Source organism: Ranitomeya variabilis, chromosome 3 (assembly GCF_051348905.1).
Source record: "Ranitomeya variabilis isolate aRanVar5 chromosome 3, aRanVar5.hap1, whole genome shotgun sequence".
Classification (NCBI taxonomy): Eukaryota; Metazoa; Chordata; class Amphibia; order Anura; family Dendrobatidae; genus Ranitomeya; species Ranitomeya variabilis.
The window spans coordinates 100,656,953-100,676,524 of NC_135234.1; the positions used below are offsets into that span (position 1 = coordinate 100,656,953).

The 19,572-nt window shown below is 40.4% G+C and overlaps 1 protein-coding gene across 1 annotated transcript in view; it reads left to right on the top strand.

Moving 5' to 3' along the window:
• Positions 1-19,572, top strand: part of COL26A1 (collagen type XXVI alpha 1 chain) — a 602,598-nt gene that overhangs the window by 139,221 nt on the left and 443,805 nt on the right. Inside the window, exon 2 of the mRNA XM_077294430.1 lies at positions 14,612-14,734. Within this exon, the coding sequence (XP_077150545.1) occupies positions 14,612-14,734 (123 nt within the window). The remainder of the gene's footprint in view (positions 1-14,611; positions 14,735-19,572) is intronic.

The window sequence follows — 19,572 nt, forward strand, 5'->3', positions numbered from 1 at the left end:
CATAATCCTTATATATAGCAGATAACTCAATAAACCAACTGCAGCTGTGCAAAGCTTAACTGATTACATTTCACTAGAAGGAAGTGACCAATATAATTACATGCACATCTAAGGAGGTTCTGTTAAGGTACCGTCACACTCAGCAACTTTGCAAAGAGAACGACAACAATCCGTGACGTTGCAGCGTCCTGGATAGCGATCTCGTTGTGTTTGACACGCAGCAGCGATCTGGATCTCGCTGTGCCATCGCTGGTCGGAGCTAGAAGTTCAGAACTTTATTTAGTCGCCGGGTCGGCGTGTATCATCATGTTTGACATCAAAAGCAACGACGCCAGCAATGAGCATAGGGGGCGTCGCAGCGTCTCCTTCTAGCCAGTCGGTACACTCCAGCTGTTTGACATGGAGCTAACAACCAGCGAGAACGAGAAGTGAGTCGCCGTTACGTCACTGGATCACTCCTGCATCGTTCTGGAGTTGCTGTGTTTGACGTCTCTACAGCGACCTAAACAGCGACGCTCCAGCGATCTAGTTTAGGTCGGCTCGTTGTCTATATCGCCGCAGCATCGCTGAGTGTGACGGTACCTTTACAGTCACCCTACTTATATAAGTACAGTGAATGTTGTTTTCTCTTTGTCCTATATATAGTATATATATTGTGGGCGACTGAGAGGGAAGATACTGGACGGAGTGTATCTCTCTCAGAAAGTTAAGCTGGGCGAGATATTAAAAGCAGGGTAGTACTGGTTGGTGCAGTAGCTTAGTCGCTGAGCTGTTTTCTTTGTGATAATGGCGGACTAGATTTTATTGGAGTGATGAGGAGGATTTAGTGGTGGGACTCATCACTCCCACTACTGCTCCAGTACAAGCAGTACTGGAGGCTTTGCCAGCTCAGCTGAGAGAGGTTGTTTCATTACTGACATAGAAAAGGCTGAAGGAAAAGCTTCAGAGTGTCACAGCCTATGGACTGACACGATGTGTTCCTGAGGAGGAAATGCACAGCAGTTAAATGTGCTACATGCAGAGTTGCTGGAAAGCCAAGCCCACATATATCCTTGGTAGCATGAATCAGCGTTACTTTATGTTAGTTAGCATCTAGCCGGGCAAGTCTTTGATGTTTTTTGTTTTTTCTACTGTCTGTCTTCAATATGGACTGTTTCTGCCTATGTCATGGCCATAATACCCTACAATGCCCTAGCGCGTTAATATCTATATCTATATATATTGTAGTGCGGTGAGGGTTCACACCATGTAGTAATGAGGCAGTGACCCAGTAAAGCTCAAAGCAAAATGTCTTTTAATGTCCAAAATCTTACAAATGAAAAGGCAAAACAATATCTTCCGGATCACAGCCGGGGTGTCAAGACAGTCAGGATCCGAGACCTGTTGCTGTGGGCGACTGCACCACCGTGTCACCCTGAGAGGGCACCAGGAGTTCGCTTCCCTTGGTTCTGTGTTAACTGCACACATAAGCCGGATATTGTAGAGCCACCTGCTCGGCAGCTTGCATACCAAGGCTGACACACCCAAACCTTTGCTGCAGGATTTTTACAATGGAAGCTGTGGCCATGTAAAACCCAGCTGGAGGGAGTGAACTGCCCCATTACCATCCTGTAGTTCACTCCAAAAATAAAAGCCCTTAACGGGTTTTCTTAACAATTGCCTTGGCCATTTAGATACATATGCATTTGAATCGAATATAGATGGATATGTACTTTTTATACGGGACTAATATGATCCTTGGTGCTATTAGTATGGGTCAATAACATGTTTCTACTGGATCCCTTTTTCCTGCCTCGGCATTAATATTCTGTCCAAATCTTTTATATTATATGTATACAATAAAATATTTTGTGGCCTAAGATACTCTTTTTGCCCCATTTTTTCGCTTCACCCAAGCTTGTAGGGGTTTTGTGTATGAGAATAAATTTGCAGCCAACCAGAACCTCTGTGATAGCATTGCATGATGGATATGTATCTGCCTGTTATTCTTAGCATTGAGTACACTCTTTAACCTGTTGAAATCCCCAACTTCATTTGCTGACATTTAATCCCAAGATTTCAAGGACCCTCCACCATGCTTAACTGTTGCCTGCAAACAATCATTATTGTACAGCTCACCAGCATTTCGGCAAACAAACTGCTTTCTGTTATAACCAAATATTTCACATTTTAACTCATGAGTCCAGAACATATACTGCCATTTTTCTGCATCTCTGTTCCTATATTTTTAAGCATAGTTGAGTCACTTGGCCTTGTTTCCATGTGGAAAGTATGATTTTTGGACAAAATTCTTCTATAAGATCACTTCTGACTTGACGTCTCTGAATAGTAGATGGGTGTGGTTGGGTTCCACTGGTTGCTGCCAGTTCTGAGCTGATGGCACTTGAGGACATATTCTGATTTCAAAGGGAAGAGTAATGTGTCTTTCATCTGCTGCAATTAGTTTCCCTGGCCGACCACTGCATCTATGGTCTTCATTGTTGCCCATTCATGTTGTTGTGAATGCGAAAATACAGGCAGATATTTATGCATCATACAATAGCATCAAGGAAGTATCTGATTGGCTTCAAATTTATTCTGCCATAGGACAGTGTCGCCAAACATGCAGCCAATGTCAATAAGAACTAACTTCAGCATCTTCAGAACCCAGGAAGTGATTATATGGCCCCACAGAGCCCTGATCTTAACATAATTAGGTCTGTGTAAAGTTACATAAAAAAAAGGAAGGATTTGTGCAAGACTACATACACTGAAAATATCCAAGATATTTTGATGCTGTTTTGAAAGTAAAGGGTTATCATAACATTAAGAATTATTTTATTTAGATATCTTTTCTATTCACTCATTTACATTTTGTTAATTGTTCAAAATAAACTTTTAGCAATTGTAGTTTTGAAAGTATTCTTACTTTGCACTTGGGCAAGCATTTTATCAAGATCCAATGTTGGCAGCACCCTATGCATTTGCCGACCAATGTTGTTCCAGATGTGCTTAATGGGAGACAAGTAAAGATGAGGGGATTGTCCCAAGGGGAATCAACTTTGAGTCAAATTTCCTGAAATTTACGCTTTCACATGAATTTGAACTTTTTGACATTTGATTTCCCATGTGGGCTTCCCCATAATGACCTGAATCTATGGCATTTAATGGATTATTTCTGGGCAAGAAAAGTGAAAATTACATCTACAAAATAAACAGAATGCAACTAAGCAATAGGCAACAGCACGTGCGAAAAAGACTTGGGTATACTAATAGATCACAGACTGTACATAAGTCAACAGTGTGATGCAGCAGCAAAAAAAGGCAAACACAGTTCTGCAATGTATTAAGAGAAGCACAGAGTCTAGATCATGTGAAGTAATTATCCTTCTCTACTTCTTCTTGGTCAGACCTCACCTGGAATATTGTCTCCAGTTCTGGGTACTACATTTTAAAGACATAAAAAAACTGGAGCAAGTTCAGAGAAGAGCTACCGGGATGGTGAACGAACTGCAAACCATGTCCTAGAAGGAACGGTTAAAGGATAAAGGAATATTTAGCTTACAAAAATGAAGGCTAAGAGGAGACTTAATAGCTGTCCTCAAATATCTGAAGGCATGTCACAGTGTAGAGGAATAATCCATATTTTTATTTGCACATGGTTACATGAAAAGCAATGGAATGAATCTGAAAGGGAGAAGATATAGGTTAGATATTAGAAAATATGATAACACTTTTTGGCAGTGAGGGTGCTCAATGAGTAGAACATGATGCCATGATGGGTGGAGAGTTCTTCAATGGAAGTCTTCAAATAGAGTCTGAACAGACATCTATCAGAGATGGTTTAGTGAATCCCGCATTGAGCAAAGGGTTTGATCCGGAAGGTCCCTTCCAACTCAAACATTCTATGATTCTATGATCATACCTTTTATACTGGTGGTCAGTACCCGAACCATCAAAGTTCAGCTGCTCCTAGCAGGGCACAGTTTATACAGCAGAGTTGTTTTCCATCTCCAAAGTCACTAAGTAAGTCTCTCTTGCCTGTAGAGTCTAAACTCTTATGATTAGTGGGGTCCTCTCTCTTGCCTGTAGACTGTAAGTTTTTATAGTTATCATGGTTTTCTCTCTCTCGCTCCTATACAGTAGAGTGTAAACTAATGGTCAGTGGGATTCTCTCTTGCTCCTCCTACCCAATTGTATTTTACAAGCAATTTCATGCTTTGTAGTATTGCGATTCACACAAATTTATTCACCAGGATTCAAATTTTGGGGGAAAATTTTGCAAAGTTGACGAAATTGAATTTCAAAAGATCTGCTCATCTGGAAAAAAAAACAGAAATTTAGCTGGAGTTTGAGTTAGTATACATGCAGCATATAAACACATGTTCACATGATCCATTAATCAGGCACAACCTACAGGAAGCAAAATGAGAATAAACTCTGCTGTAACTAAGTAAGTAAAAAGCAAAAGTGCATTTAAATAACATAGGGTTCTTAGTAACATTTTTTTCATTTAAAAAAAAGCATAAAAGCCATCCCACCATTGGCAAGGTGACGCTATTCAAGAGATAAGATCGGGGGCGCTGCAGTTCATGGTAGCATGTTTAACCGCTTCACCCCTGGAGCTTTTTTCGTTTTCGTTTTTTGCTCCCCTCCTTCCCAGAGCCATAACTTTTTTATGTTTCTGTCAATATGGCCATGTAAGGGCTTATTTTTTGCGGGATGAGATGTACTTTTGAACGATACCATTTGTTTTACCATGCTGTGTAACAGAAAACGGGAAAAAAATTCCAAGTGTGATGAAATTGCAAAAAAAGTGCAATCTCACACTTGTTTTTTGTTTGGCTTTTTTGCTAGGTTCACCAAATGCTAAAACTAACCTGTTATTATGATTTTCCAGGTCATTACGAGTTCATAGACACCTAACATGTCTAGGTTATTTTTTATCTAAGTGGTGGAAAAAAATTCCAAAGTTTGCAAAAAAAAAAAAAATTGTGCGATTTTCCGATACCCGTAGCGTCTCCAATTTTCGTGATCTGGGGTCAGGTGAGAGCTTATTTTTTGCAAGCCAAGCTGGTGTTTTTAATGATACCATTTTGGTGTAGATACATTCTTTTGATCGCCCGTTATTGCATTTTAATGCAATGTCGCGGCGACCAAGAAAACGTAATTTTGGCGTTTTGATTTTTTTTCTCGCTACGCCATTTAGCGGTCAGGTTAATCCTTTGTTTTTATTGATAGATCGGGCGATTCTGAACGCGGCGATACCAAATATGTGTATGTTTGATTTTTTTTTATTGTTTTATTTTGATTGGGGCAAAGGGGGGTGATTTGAACTTTTATATATTTTTTATTTTTTTAATATTTTTAAACACTTTTTTTAAAAATTTTGGCATGCTTCAATAGTCTCCATAGGAGGCTAGAAGCATGCACAACTCGATCGGCTCTGCTACATAGAGGTGAAGTACAGATCACCTCTATGTAGCAGAAATCCAGGTGTACTTTGAACGCCGACCTCAGGGTGGCGCTCAAAGCAATCGGCCATCAACAACCATAGAGGTCTCAAGGAGACCTCTGGTTGTTATGGCAATGCACCGATGAACCCGATCATGTGACGGGGGTCAGTGGTGCGAGCACCTCCGGGAGCGCTAGTTAAATGCCGCTGTCAGCGTTTGACGGCGGCATTTAACTAGTTAATGGGCGCGGGCGGATCGCGGAGCCCACCTCAAAGCAGGGGATCTGCCAGCTGACGTACTATTCCATCAGCTGGCAGAAAGGGGTTAATTACAGTATAACGAGCAAAATTTGGTCTTGACGGTTTGTGTGCCCAAGTGCATTCAACATGGCAGAACAATCCTCAGACAACCACTAACAACCTAATTAATAGCAGCCAAGATGTACAGCATAAATATGTGTATTTATGCATATGGCTCTCATACTCAATACTGAATAAACTGAGATGTTTTGAAAATGTTGTTTCCATTTTTACATCATTTGCATATCATTAACATGTCCATAGAAACTTTGGTTTCCATAATAATTACCTTCTTGGTGTTGCAATTTCAACACCAAAAATACAACTAGGTGGCCACGAGGCCAGTTGCTTTTCAAACCATGATGTTATGCAATAATGTATTTAAAGCTTTCCTGGAAGATTATGGTGAGTTCACAGATTTAGTGACCTGCCCATGTCCTCTCATTTTTTGATAACTGATCTACTCCATGCTACCTAGCATATAGGACTATTGTAATGGTGCAAGTAAGAAAAGGTAACGAGATCAAGATCAAAAAATATTTGCAGGATCTGAAATCTTGTACGCATTACAGATGTTCAGGAAGTGAAGGGTCACAATAAACTCAGGTTTAAGACTTGTATAAGTATGCAAATTATATCAATATGTATTTAACAAAGGACTGTTGTAACAGTAATACTCAGCAGAGCTGTAGGAAGGTATACATAAAAATAATTAAAAACATAAAACTAAACAGATCACATATACAGTATATATAGGTCATATATAATACAAACAATATTTTAGTATAATTTCTATAAAATCACACATTTTACATTACATGTAGGGATGGCCCAAAAAACATTGGAATGCCAGAACATTTAAAAAATGCTATTTTTTCATAAGGTGGTACTGCTCATTACTTGTACTACTACTGTTTAAGAAATCATTTTAATATTTCGCAATGCTCTATCATGAGGTGGAAGATCTACATAAGTAATCTCCAATATACAGCACCCAGAGTTTGTGAAGGGGAGGATGCGGTACACTGTGCTTGGTATCCAGCTGAAAAAAACATTTGGGAGGAACATTATGAGTGGAATTCAGCTGCTCTAAACCAATCACCACCAGTGGATGAGCTTTCAGTAATTCTGACCATTCTATAAAATAGCTTTCAACCATCCCAGATTCAGTTTTCCGTTTTATTTGATGTGATTTTGGTGCAGATATAAAACAAAGTTTTTAACGCTTTTTTAATCATGCAGAAAAATTTTGATTCTGCTCTTAAAAATTAAACAGCATTTTTTCATGCATTGTTTTCAGAAGAAGCCTATAGAGAAAAAGTGCACCAAAACCACAGAGTACAGTAGACTCTATACTTCTCTTAATATGTCCTAGAACTGTGTTTGCCTTTTTTGATGCTGCATCACACTGTTGACTCATGTGCAATCTGTGATCTATTAGTATACCCAAATCTTTTTCACAAGTGCTGTTGCTTAGTTCTATTCTTTCCATTCTGTAGATGTAATTATTTTTTTTCTTGCCCAGATGTAGAATCTTACATTTCTTCCTGTTAAATTCCATTCTATTAGTCAATGCCCATTGTTCAAGCTTATCTAGAGCCTTCTGAATCCATTCTCTGTCTTCTGTATTGTTAGCTATCCTTCCTAGCTTTCCATCATCTGCAAATTTGATTAGTTTACCTTCAGCTCCCTTATCTAGATCATTTATAGAAATGTTAAATAACACTGGGGCTAATACAGTGCCTTGTGGTACCCCACTTGAAACACTTTTCCAATTGGATGTGCAATAATTTATTACAATCACGGAGTAAGTTATGAATCCACCTAACTGTAGTCTTGTCAATCCCATACATCCCATCCCACTGTCATTTTTACATTAAGGACAGTATAAGATACTTTATCCAATATTTTGCTAAAGTCAAGATATACTATACCTATTGCATTTCTTTGATCCACCTAGTCAGTGATTCCATCATAGAAGGAAATTAGATTAGTCTGCCATGACTTGTTTGCTACAAATCCATGCTCGCTCTGGTTAGTTATTGTATTCTTATCTAAGTACTTACATACATGCTGTTTAATAATTTATTAAAAGATCTTTCCTGGTATAGAAGTATGGCTCACTGGCCTGTCATTTCTTGGCTCCATCTCCTTTCCTTGTTTGAAGATAGAGAAAACATTTGTAGGGATGGGTGGACACCTGGATGTTCGGGTCCTGCGAATTCGGCTGAACAGTTCCAAAAAGTTCAGGTACCAGCACATTACCCAGACCCGAACCCGGACCCCATTCACTTGAATGGGGGCCCGAACATCCAGTGTTTGCTGCGTTGTAATGTGCATGACAGCGTGACAAACACTGCTTTAGGTTGGCGGTGAAATCAACCCAGCCGGTCAGAGAGCCATGGTTCCTACGCTGTCAAAAGACATCGTGAGCTCTCAGCTGTGACCGGAGGGGTAAATTTTACCTGTGGTCACTGGTGTCCGCTGATGGGACTACTGATCCCATCATCCAACACCTTCTGCCGCTAATAACAGCGAGAGGAGGAGTGGCGGATGGGAGTATTCACCCTTTTTGTCATACCCCAAAAATCCTTTTTTACTCCTTTTGGTCTTCCTTGCAAGCGTCATTTAATTAGCTCTTCTAATGCTTGCTCTGCATTCCCTGCAGACAGCATTACATTCTTCTTTAGATAGTCCCCACTCTTTCCATTTAATATAAATTTATTTTTTTCCATTATAACAAGTGATTAAGTTAATCCATCCTGGTCTATTTAATTGCTTCCAATTCTTCCTTCTTCCTCCTTCCAATCTTAAATTCTAAGTCTTCGCAGGTCTTCCTTCTATTGTCATCCAAAATTTGAGGATAGCATGATCACTCTCTCCTAGATTCCTAGCCACCTTTACTTCCTCAACAATTTCCTCCCTATTGGTAAAAAATAGGTCTAAAATTGCAGATCCTCTTGTTTTCTGATCTACCTTTTGAAAGACAAAGTTGTCAGCAAGAGAAGATAAGAATTTTCTGGACCCGGTATTTTTGCCTGAGAGAGATTTCCAACAAATATCTGGATAGTTGAAATCTCCCATGATCTCTATGTCATTCTTTTTTGAGGACAGAGACATCTGTTGTAAAAAGAGTTCATCCATATCTTCACTCTGTCCAGGTAGCCTATAATAAATACCTACAATGGTGGCCTTTCTGTTCTCTCCTTGTATTCCTACCCAAACAGTTTCTATAGAGCTACTAGTCTCTGATGCTTGGATATCTGTGGAGATATATGTTTTTCTAACATATAATACAACACCTCCTCCCCTCTTATTAATTCTTTTTCTAATAAAAAAGTTGTAGCCTTCGAGGTTTGTATTCCAAGCATGTATATAATCTATCCAAGTTTCAGTGATGCCTATGACATCATATCTCTCTTCCTGTGTTTTGCTCTTTATTTCCACTTCTAATAGCAGGGTTCACAAAAGAATTCATTAGCTGCATACTTTTTCCTGATGAAACAAAGTCCAGCTCACCATAGTCCGCATCCTGTGGAACTCGGAGCATGGAACCGCTGTGTCAGGGCGTAGAAGAATTAAGGAAATGATGAGGAATCCAGCTCAACGAGATAGTGAAAAAAACCCTTCCTTTATTCACTTCAAATCATATTCAGTGGAGGATAAAACATCAGTGCGACATCAACGCGTTTCTGGTGAACAAGCACCCTTAATCATGAACGCTTTGATATCGCATTTTAATCCATGTTGTTGCTGATGTTTTATCCTCCACTGAATATGATTTGAAGTAAATAAAGGAAGGTTTATTTACTATTTTTTTTCACTATCTCATTGAGCTGGATTCCTCATCATTTCCTTAATACTTTTTCCTGGCCTAATATTGCCCATCCAATATTGCTGTAGTTTAAAGCTCTCCTGATGAGTATAGCAAGGCATCTGCCAAATATGTGTTTTCCTGTTTTCGTAAGATGCAATTCATCTCTAGCAAGGAGTTCAGCATAAAGGTAATTCACCTCATGGTCAAGAAACCCCAAACATTGCTCATGGCACCATCGACGAAGCCAGTTTTTCAATTGTAGAATCCTCTTCAATCTCCTTGGTTCAAATCCATTGACTGGGAGGATGGATGAGAGGACGACCTGCACTCCCAGTTCCTTGACTTTCTGGCCATACAACATATACAGCTCTTTAATATGTAGCTGCTCTTTTTCAAGTTACCAAAAGTAATTGGACAGTTGTCTTAAAAGCTCTTTCATGGGCTCATTATTCCATCATCAATTAAGCAGATTGAAAAAAGGCCTGGACCTCCACAGACGACAAATGTGGTGGAAATTCACAGAATCCTTTCCATGGTGATGAAAAAAACAACATCCACCCAAGTGAAGAACACTCTCTAGGAAGTTGATCTAAGTCTATCATGAAGAGATTTCATGAAATCAAATACAGAGGGTTCACCAAAGGCATAAACCATTACTCAGCCTTTAAAATAGAAAGGCCAGATTACACTTTGCCAAAAGACATCTAAAGAAGCCAGCCCTGTTCTGGAAAAGCATTCTTTGGGCAGATGAAACTAAGATCAACCTGCACCAGAATGATGGAAAGAAGAAAGTATGGAAAAATCCTGAAATCACTCAAGATCCAAAACACACCACAACCTCTGTAAAACATGGTGGAAGTAGTATGATCACATGGGCATGCATGGCTTCCAATGGCGCTGGGTCACCAATGTTTATTGATGATGTGACTGAAGATAGAAGCAGCTGGATGAATTCTGAAGTGTACAGGGCTATACTTTCTGCTCAGAAATGCAGCAAGATTGATTGGACAACACTTCACAGTACAGATGGTCAATGACCCAAAACATACTGCGAAAGCAACCCTGGAGTTTCTTAATTCAAAGAAGGGAATATTCTACAGTGGTCGAGTCAATCACCAGATTTCAACCCCATCAAGTAGCATTTTACATGCTTAAGACAAAACATAAGGCAGAAAGACCCACAAAGAAACAACAACTGAAGTCAACAGGAGTAAAGGCCCGGCAAAGCATCACGATGGAGGAAACCCAAAGTTTGGTGATGTCCATGGATTCCAGACTTTAGGCAGTCATTGCTTGCAAAGGATTCACTACAAAGTATTAAAAATGAACATTTTATTTATGGTAAATTTAATTTGTTCAATTACATTTGAGCCCCTGAAATGAGTAAGCTTTGTGGAAAAATCTATACAATTCCTAAATGTTTCACAGGATATTTTTGTTCAACCCCTTTAATTAAACCTGGAACTCTACACTTCAATTGCTTCTCAGTTGTTTCTTTATAATTAAAAAATAGTGGCATGCAGAGCCTAAATCCCCAAGATTTGGTCACAGTCCAAAAAGTTCTGGACTTAATTGTATTTGGCATGAGACAACTTGTTCTGCAGTGATAATCTTCTGCTGATAAAACACTGATTTTATTGAAACTACAACAAGCAGACCAGTAAGTGACACATCACTAGAATCAGAGTATACTCGAGTATAAGCCGACCAGAGTAAAAGCTGAGACCCCTAATTTTGCCACAAAAAATGGGAAAACTTATTGTCTTGAATATAAGCCTAGGGTAGGAAATGCGGCAGTTATTGGTAAATTTCAAAAATAAAAATAGATACCATAAAGTTCATGATGGACCCCATAAGATGCTCCATATTAAAATATGCCCCTTATAATGCTGCACAAAAGGTTAATGATGGCCCCTTAAGATGCTCCATAGAATATTATGCCCCATATAATGCTGCACAAAGGTTGATGGCCCCATAAAAATGCTCCATAGATTATGCCCCATATGCTGCTGCACAAAGGTTGATGGCGCCATAAGATGCTCCATAGATTATGCCCCATATGCTGCTGCACAAAGGTTGATGGCCCCATAAGATGCTCCATAGATTATGCCCCACATACTGCTGCACAAAGGTTGATGGCCCCATAAGATGCTCTATAGATTATGCCCCATAAATTATATGCTGCTGCTGCGATGAAAAAAAAATGACACACTCACCTCTTGTCGTTCAGGCCCCCGGCACTTGTGATATTCACCTGACCCCATTCCACTGCCATGCGCCGCTCCATCTTCTGGCTCTCTGACTTTTCAGGCAGAGGGCGCGCACTAACCACGTCATCGCACCCTCTGACCTGAACATCACAGCAAGAGGACTTGGAAGACGGAGCCAGGTGGTGGAATGAAGACAGGTGAATATCGCAGTGCTCACCCTCCCCGTTATACTCACCCTCCAGGCGCAGTCCCTGCTTCTCCGTCGTCTCAGGCCGGCAGCTTGTTCCTATGTTCAGCGGTCACATGGTACCGCTCATTAAAGTAATGAATATGCGCTACACCCCTATGGGAGTGGAGTCGCGTCCATATTCATTACTTTAATGAGCCGTACCATGTGACTGCTGAACACAGGAAGAGCTGCCGGCACCCGGAGACCATCGCATCCCATCAGAGAAGCAGGGACCGCGCTGGGAGCAGGTGAGTATGATGTGACAGCCGCTGCTCCCCCTCCCCCACCGACCCCCTGGGAATGACTCGAGTATAAGCTGAGAGGGGCACTTTCAGCCTAAAAAAATGGGCTGAATATCTTGGCTTATACTCGAGTATATGCGGTATTTTCCCCTGTATCATGCTGCTCTCAGATTAAATAGCCAAAAGCCACTGATAGATTCCATTTAAAGTGGAATTCACTAAGTAACAGATGATGCACCGTCATTGTCAGAAAATAAGCCTATCATGTCTTAAAATTATGTCTAATATCCACTAAAGCTGCAATTTACTGTATATGGGTCAACTTGGCCAATGCATGGACAGAGATACATACAGCTCTGGCAAAAAATAAGAGACCACCATATCAAAACCCTGTCATGGGCAGCCCAATCTCCAGACCTGAACCCCATTGAAAACCTCTGGAATGTAATCAAGAGGATGATGGATAGTTACAAGCCATCAAACAAAGAAGAACTGCTTAATTTTTTGCGCCAGGAGCAGTGTGAAAGACTGGTGGCAAGCATGCCAAGACGCATGAAAGCTGTGATTAAAAATCCTGGTTATTCCACAAAATATTGATTTCTGGACTCTTCCTGATTTAAAATATTAGTATTGTTGTTTCTAAATGATTATGAACTTGTTTTCTTTGCATTATTTGAGGTCTGAAAGCACTGTTTTTTTTAAATTTTGACCATTTCTCCTTTTCAGAAAAAAATACAAAATTTATTGCTTGGAATTTCGGAGACATGTTGTCAGAAGTTTATTGACTAAAAGAACAATTTACATTTTACTCAAAAATATACCTATAAAGAGAAAAATCAGAGAAACTGAAAATTTTGCAGTGGTCTCTTACTTTTTACCAGAGCTGTATATATATATATACTAGATGGTGGCCCGATTCTAACGCATCGGTTATTCTAGAATATGCATGTCCACGTAGTATATTGCCCAGGCACATAGTATATTGCCCAGTCACGTAGTATAATACTCCATGCAGTTATGGCCCCATAGATGCCCCATATAATGCTCCATGCAGTTATGGCCCCATAGATGCCCCATATAATGCTCCATGCAGTTATGACCCCATAGATGCTCCATATAATGCTCCATGCAGTTCTTTATGGCCCCATAGATGCCCCATATATGGTATGCGCGAAGAACCTGCCATGATGTCATGGTCATGTGACCGCGACGTCATCACAGGCCCTGCGCGCCTGCGCAAGAAGGACCTGCCATGACGTCAAGGTCATGTGACCGTGACGTCATGGCAGGTCCTTCTCGTGCAGAGCCTCAGGTCCTTCTCGCGCAGAGCCTGTGATGACGTTGCGGTCAAATGACCGTGACGTCATGGCAGGTCCTTCTTGCGCAGGCGCGCAGGGCCTGTGATGATGTCGCGGTCACATGACCGTGACATCATGGCAGGTCCTTCGCGCATACCATTCTTGCCACCGAAACCTGCCGGCGAAAGGTGAGTATATATTGATTTTTTATTTTTTATTATTATTTTTAACATTAGATTTTTTTACTATTGACGCTGCATAGGCAGCCTCAATAGTAAAAACTTGGTCACACAGGGTTAATAGCGGCGGTAACGGAGTGAGTTACCCGCGGCATAACGCGGTCCGTTACCGCTAGCATTAACCCTGTGTGAGCGGTGACTGCGGGGAGTAAGGAGCGGGCGCTGGGCACTGACTGCAGGGGAGTAGGGAGGGACTAATGGGACTGTGGCCGTCGCTGATTGGTCGAGGCAGCCATGACAGGCAGCTGGCGAGACCAATCAGCGACTTGCATTCCATGACAGACAGAGGCCGCGACCAATGAATATCCGTGACAGACAGAAGGACAGACAGAAAGACGGAAGTGACCCTTAGACAATTATATAGTAGATATTCTGGATACTAGGTAAAGGGCAGTTTTATGAATTTTTAATGAAGAAATTTATTATTAGTGATAGAATGGGGGTAGCAGGGGAAATTCTTTGTAATTCAGCTGTCTTTAGTTGGTAAAATATATTCCTTTTTTTGTCATTGAATAAATAATTTTAATGAAATCTCTACTAGTAATCTTATTTCGATGTGGGTTTGCAAAATTTCATAAAGGTTCCATCATAAAGCAGATATTGCAATGAAAAATCAGCACCTTAATTATATAATACCATATATAAATATCCTGGTCTACCATGCTTCCATACATATAGAATAATAAATTGCCACAATTAAATAAATAATATGAAACTTTTTGGAACCTTGGATTTTAATATCAGCCTGCAAAGGAATAAGGATTTAAATGAAAAAAGATTACAAATTAAAGTTATTTTGAAAAAGTAATTAAAATAATCAAAGTGATTTTGCTTTTTCGTAGGAACTGGTGTCAGTTCACAGTGACAAAAACAGTAACCTGCCAAGTACAGAATGGATCTGAAACTGTCGTCCAGAGGGTGTACCAGAGTTGCAGATGGCCCGGACCCTGCACAAATCTTGTGAGGTAAAAATATTTACTAAACATGTGCCCATCTATCGCTGTTATCTCAAAAAAGAGTCTTGCTATAGTTGATCATTGACAGTTCATAGTCTGTTTTGTTAGCAATAAAAGTAGTTAAAGGGGTTGTCCTATGAACAAAGTACATTTGAATCAATAGATCTTGGAATAATAATAAATTCCACATTTGGATGTGTTAAAAATAGTGTTGAGCGATACCTTCCGATACGTGAAAGTATCGGTATCGGATAGTATCGGCCGATATCCGAAAAATATCGGATATCACCAATACCGATACCCGATACCAATACAAGTCAATGGGACACAAGTATCGGAAGGTATCCTGGATGGTTCCCAGGGTCTGAAGGAGAGGAAACTCTCCTTCAGGCCCTGGGATCCATATTCATGTGTAAAATAAAGAATAAAAATAAAAAATAGGGATATACTCACCCTCTGACGCGCCCTGGTAGTAACCGCTGTAACCGGCAGCCTCCGTTCCTAAGAATGAGCGCGTGAAGGACCCTTCGATGACGTCGCGGCTTGTGATTGGTCGCGTGAGCGCTCATGTGACCGCTCACGTGACCAATCACAAGCCGCGACGTCATCGAAGGTCTTTCACCCCTGCATTCTTAGGAACGGAGGCACCGCTAAGAGCAGGGGCCGCCGGACGGGTGAGTATATCAATATTTTTTATTTTTATTATTTATTTTATACATGAATATGGATCCCAGGGCCTGAAGGAGAGTCTCCTCTCCTCCAGACCCTGGGAACCATACGCACCGCACACTTCCGATTCCGATTTCCGATATCACAAAAATATCGGCACTCGGTATCGGAATTCTCAACACTAGTTAAAAATGTTTCTGTGTTGAGATAATCTTACAAATGTGCCCCTTCTATGTACTGTGCAAAGACTGTGTCTCACCGTGCAGGAACATGGTCTGATCATATTACAGCTCCTGGGAGGAAATAAAACATACAGACAGGACAGCACAGGATCACAGCTGCTGTTTTCTGTGGGGTAAAACATGTTTAAATACAAGAAGCAAATGCTTTATCTAACAGAAAAAACTCAGCTGTGATCCTATGCTGTAATGTTTCTATACTCTTCTGCGTCTACCCCTGACCAGGAGATGTGGTATGATCAGATCATGTCACTGTATGGTCAGACATGGCCATTACACAGTACATAGCAGGGGCACAGTTATAAGATTAACTCAGCACAGGAACATTTTTTTTAAAACATCAAATTGTGGAACTTATTATTATTGCAAGATCAATTTATTAAAATATATCTTGTTTGTCAGGCAACACTTCAAGCAGGGCTTCCACCAGGAATTTCAGGGTCTAATCCTCGCAACATTTTCTGCCCCTTGAGACTCCACCCAGGCTCCACCCAGTTCCACCTCCACCCCTTAAACCTTCCACAGTCTCACCACCACCCATTCTTGGAAAACCTCCACTCCTACATCACGTACTCACCAATCACACATTAACAATTCTCATTGAACACCACATCCCATACATAGCCATCAGCTTTTCTTTTTGCCAAAAGATTTTTTAAGCCTGCCACCACGACAAAGTAGACTCTTTTGGCCAGGCCCTACTCTACTCTAATCTATTAAACATTTGGTAAAATACCCAACACTTTTTTTTAGGTATATTTTTCTTTATGAGAATACATACATCACATACATTTTTTAAAATTACCAATATTATCACATACATGGTACAAATACTGTTACCCAACTGCTGAACCACATATTACCACCACACAGTGACCTAATAATACCACATACAAGGAATAAATACTGTCACACCATGATCAGACCATATATTGCCACCACATAGTGACCAAATAATACCACACACAGGGACAAATACCACTATACCATGACCAGACCAATAGTAGCTGAATACTACAATACTGATCATTAATAAAAAGAACACCACAATATTAATATTACCATAAGTGCCATTTTACGCAAGAGCTTTGTGCATAGTATACAGTGTATAGTGTCAGTGTACAGGTAATAGTGAATCACCAGGGACATTATACACAGAAGGTCTGTACATAGGGATCACCAGTGACATTATACACAATTGCTCTGCATATTGTGTCAGTGTACAGGTAACACACTGACTCACCAGTGACATTATACACAGGAGCTCAGAATATAGTATCAGTGTACAGGTAATACAGTGATCACCAGTAACATTATACACAGGAGCTCTGTATATAGGGCCAGTGTACAGGAAATACAGTGACTTCCCAAGATTCAGAAGCCAGGTAACCCAGGGAGGCCAGTTATTTCAGAGGTGGAAACATTCACTGAAAAAATCTCAGGGTGGGTAGAAAATATCCTTAAACCGCTGATAAGGAATGAAGCCAGCTATTTACAGGACACCACAGACTTTTTAAAAAAAGCTATCTACATTAAGTCCTCTCTCTAAGAGTGCCATCTAGGCCATGATGGATGTGAAATCTTTATATTCAAACATCCTATATGAAGATGGACAATCCACCTGCCAAATGTTTCTAGAAGCTAATGGGATCCCTTCTGAGTCTGTATTAATTCTCACCAGATTTATCCTCACACATAATTTTTCTCTTTTGGCGAGAAGCTATATATATATATCACACAAAAACTGCTATGGGCAGCAAAATGGCACCCCTGTATGCCAACCTTTTCATGGCCGGAAAATGACTTTTTAGCTTCAGCAAACCTTTCTCTATTTCCGTTACATCGATGACATCTTAATAATCTGGACTGAGTCTGGACAAGAACTTCTAAAATTCCATGACAAATTCAATACACTTCATCCCACCATAAGTTTAACATTGGACCACTCAAAAATGGAAATCAACTTTCTCGATACCACCATAAAAAATTCAAAATGGTTCAATCCAGGCATTGGTGTATCGGAATACAATTGACCATCCTACATACATCAGACGAAACAGCTTTCACACCTCTTCTTGGGTTAGATTGGTGACCCTTAATATAGGGTTTTCTTTGTCTCTCGGCATTTCATGTACCATTTTATATTCCACCGTGAATACCGTGGAGAAGAATGTGTATAATATATTAGCTTTTTCCCCATCATTTACAATGATTCTTCCATCACAATTTTTTAAGGGGCCTACACTGTCACTTATGATTCTTTTACTATTGATATAGGTGAAGAAAAGTTTGGCATTGGTTATACTCTCCTTATCAATGTGCTTCTCTGTTTCCTTTTTGGCAGCTTTAATTAGTTTTTTTAAAGTCCCCCATAAGAAGGACCTCATTATGGGTTGCAGCTTCATATATTTGCCTTAGTAGTAGACGTTCCATGATTTCTGTTATATTTCGGGGTTTGTAACAGACCCCAATGAGAATTTTGTTAGTTTTTCCCTCCATGTATTTTGACCCATATGGACTCGACATCCTCATTCCCTTCGCTAATATCCTCCCTTAAAGAGGACTTTAGACAAGACTTTACATAAAGACAAACCCCTCAACCTCTCCGATTTTTACGTTCCTTTCTAAACAGACTGTAACCCTGTAAGTTAACTGCCCAGTCATAGCTTTCATCTAACCATGTCTCAGTTATTCCCACTATGAAGAGAAATATCGTGAGCACTACTGTGGAAGGTGCCTAGGTAGGTTCCCAAACCGTAATGTGATAAATAGAAAAACCTAGCACTCAACTTAAATGCAAATAGAGAAGAACTTTATTCAGTCAATAGGGAGTAGTACAGCAAAACGTTTCGGTCAAACCTGACCTTCGTCAGTTGCGTACTACAGAAGTAGGGGGATTCAAGTAGATTTCGGAGTGTGCTCATATGGATGTCTCAGCATCCGTCAGGACTGTATGTAGTGGGCAGTCTGAGGACTGTAATGGGCAGTCCGAGGACTAGCACAAAAATGGCATTATGTAATGGATTGGGTACATCTGATTACTCTTCGATGCGCCCTTGTCTTGAGCCCTTGAATCCCCCTACTTCCGTAGTATGTAACTGACGAAGGTCAGGTTTGACTGAAACGTTTTGCTGTACTACTCCGTATGGACTGAATAAAGTTCTTCTCTATTTGCATTTAAGTTGAGTGCTAGGTTTTCTAGTTATTCCCACTATGTCATAGTTACCTGTAGATATTTCTGCTTCTAGTTCTTCCATCTTGTTTGTCAGGCTTCTGGCGTTTGCGAGCATGCAGTTTAGAGGATTTTGTTTTGTTCCAATCTCTTCCCTGTGGATTGTTTTAGAAAGTTTCTTACCTCCCTTCCGAGTATGTTGTCTTGGGTCTTCTTTGCCGCACCTCATAACCTTCATCAGTATATTTTCTGGCTTCATGTTCATGTCTAATGTTTTTCTTCCCATCCCCTTTTCTTCTAGTTTAATGCCCTCCTGATGAGTGTAGCGAGTCTTCTGGTGAATGTGTTTTTCCCAGGTTTGTTGAAGTGTAGTCCGTCTCTGGCAAGGAGTCCGTCGTATATGTAATTCACACCGTGGTCCAGGAATGCGAATCCTTGTCTGCACCATCGTCTTAGCCAGTTGTTCGCATCAAGGATCCTGTTCCATCTTCTGGTGCCATGCCCATCTACTGGAAGGATAGAAGAAAAAACTACCTGCGCATCCAGTTCCTTTACTTTCTTCCCCAACTCTTCAAAGTCCATGCAGATTGTCGGTAGGTCCTTCCTTGCCGTGTCAGTGGTGCAAACATGTATCAGAAGAAATTGGTGGACGTCCTTGGAACTGATGAGCTTTGGTATCCTATTTATCCTTTGGTATCCTATTTATTTTATTTTTGCTAGCCATTAAAAGGTATCATAACTACAAGATTATCTTGTTTTTCCAACTA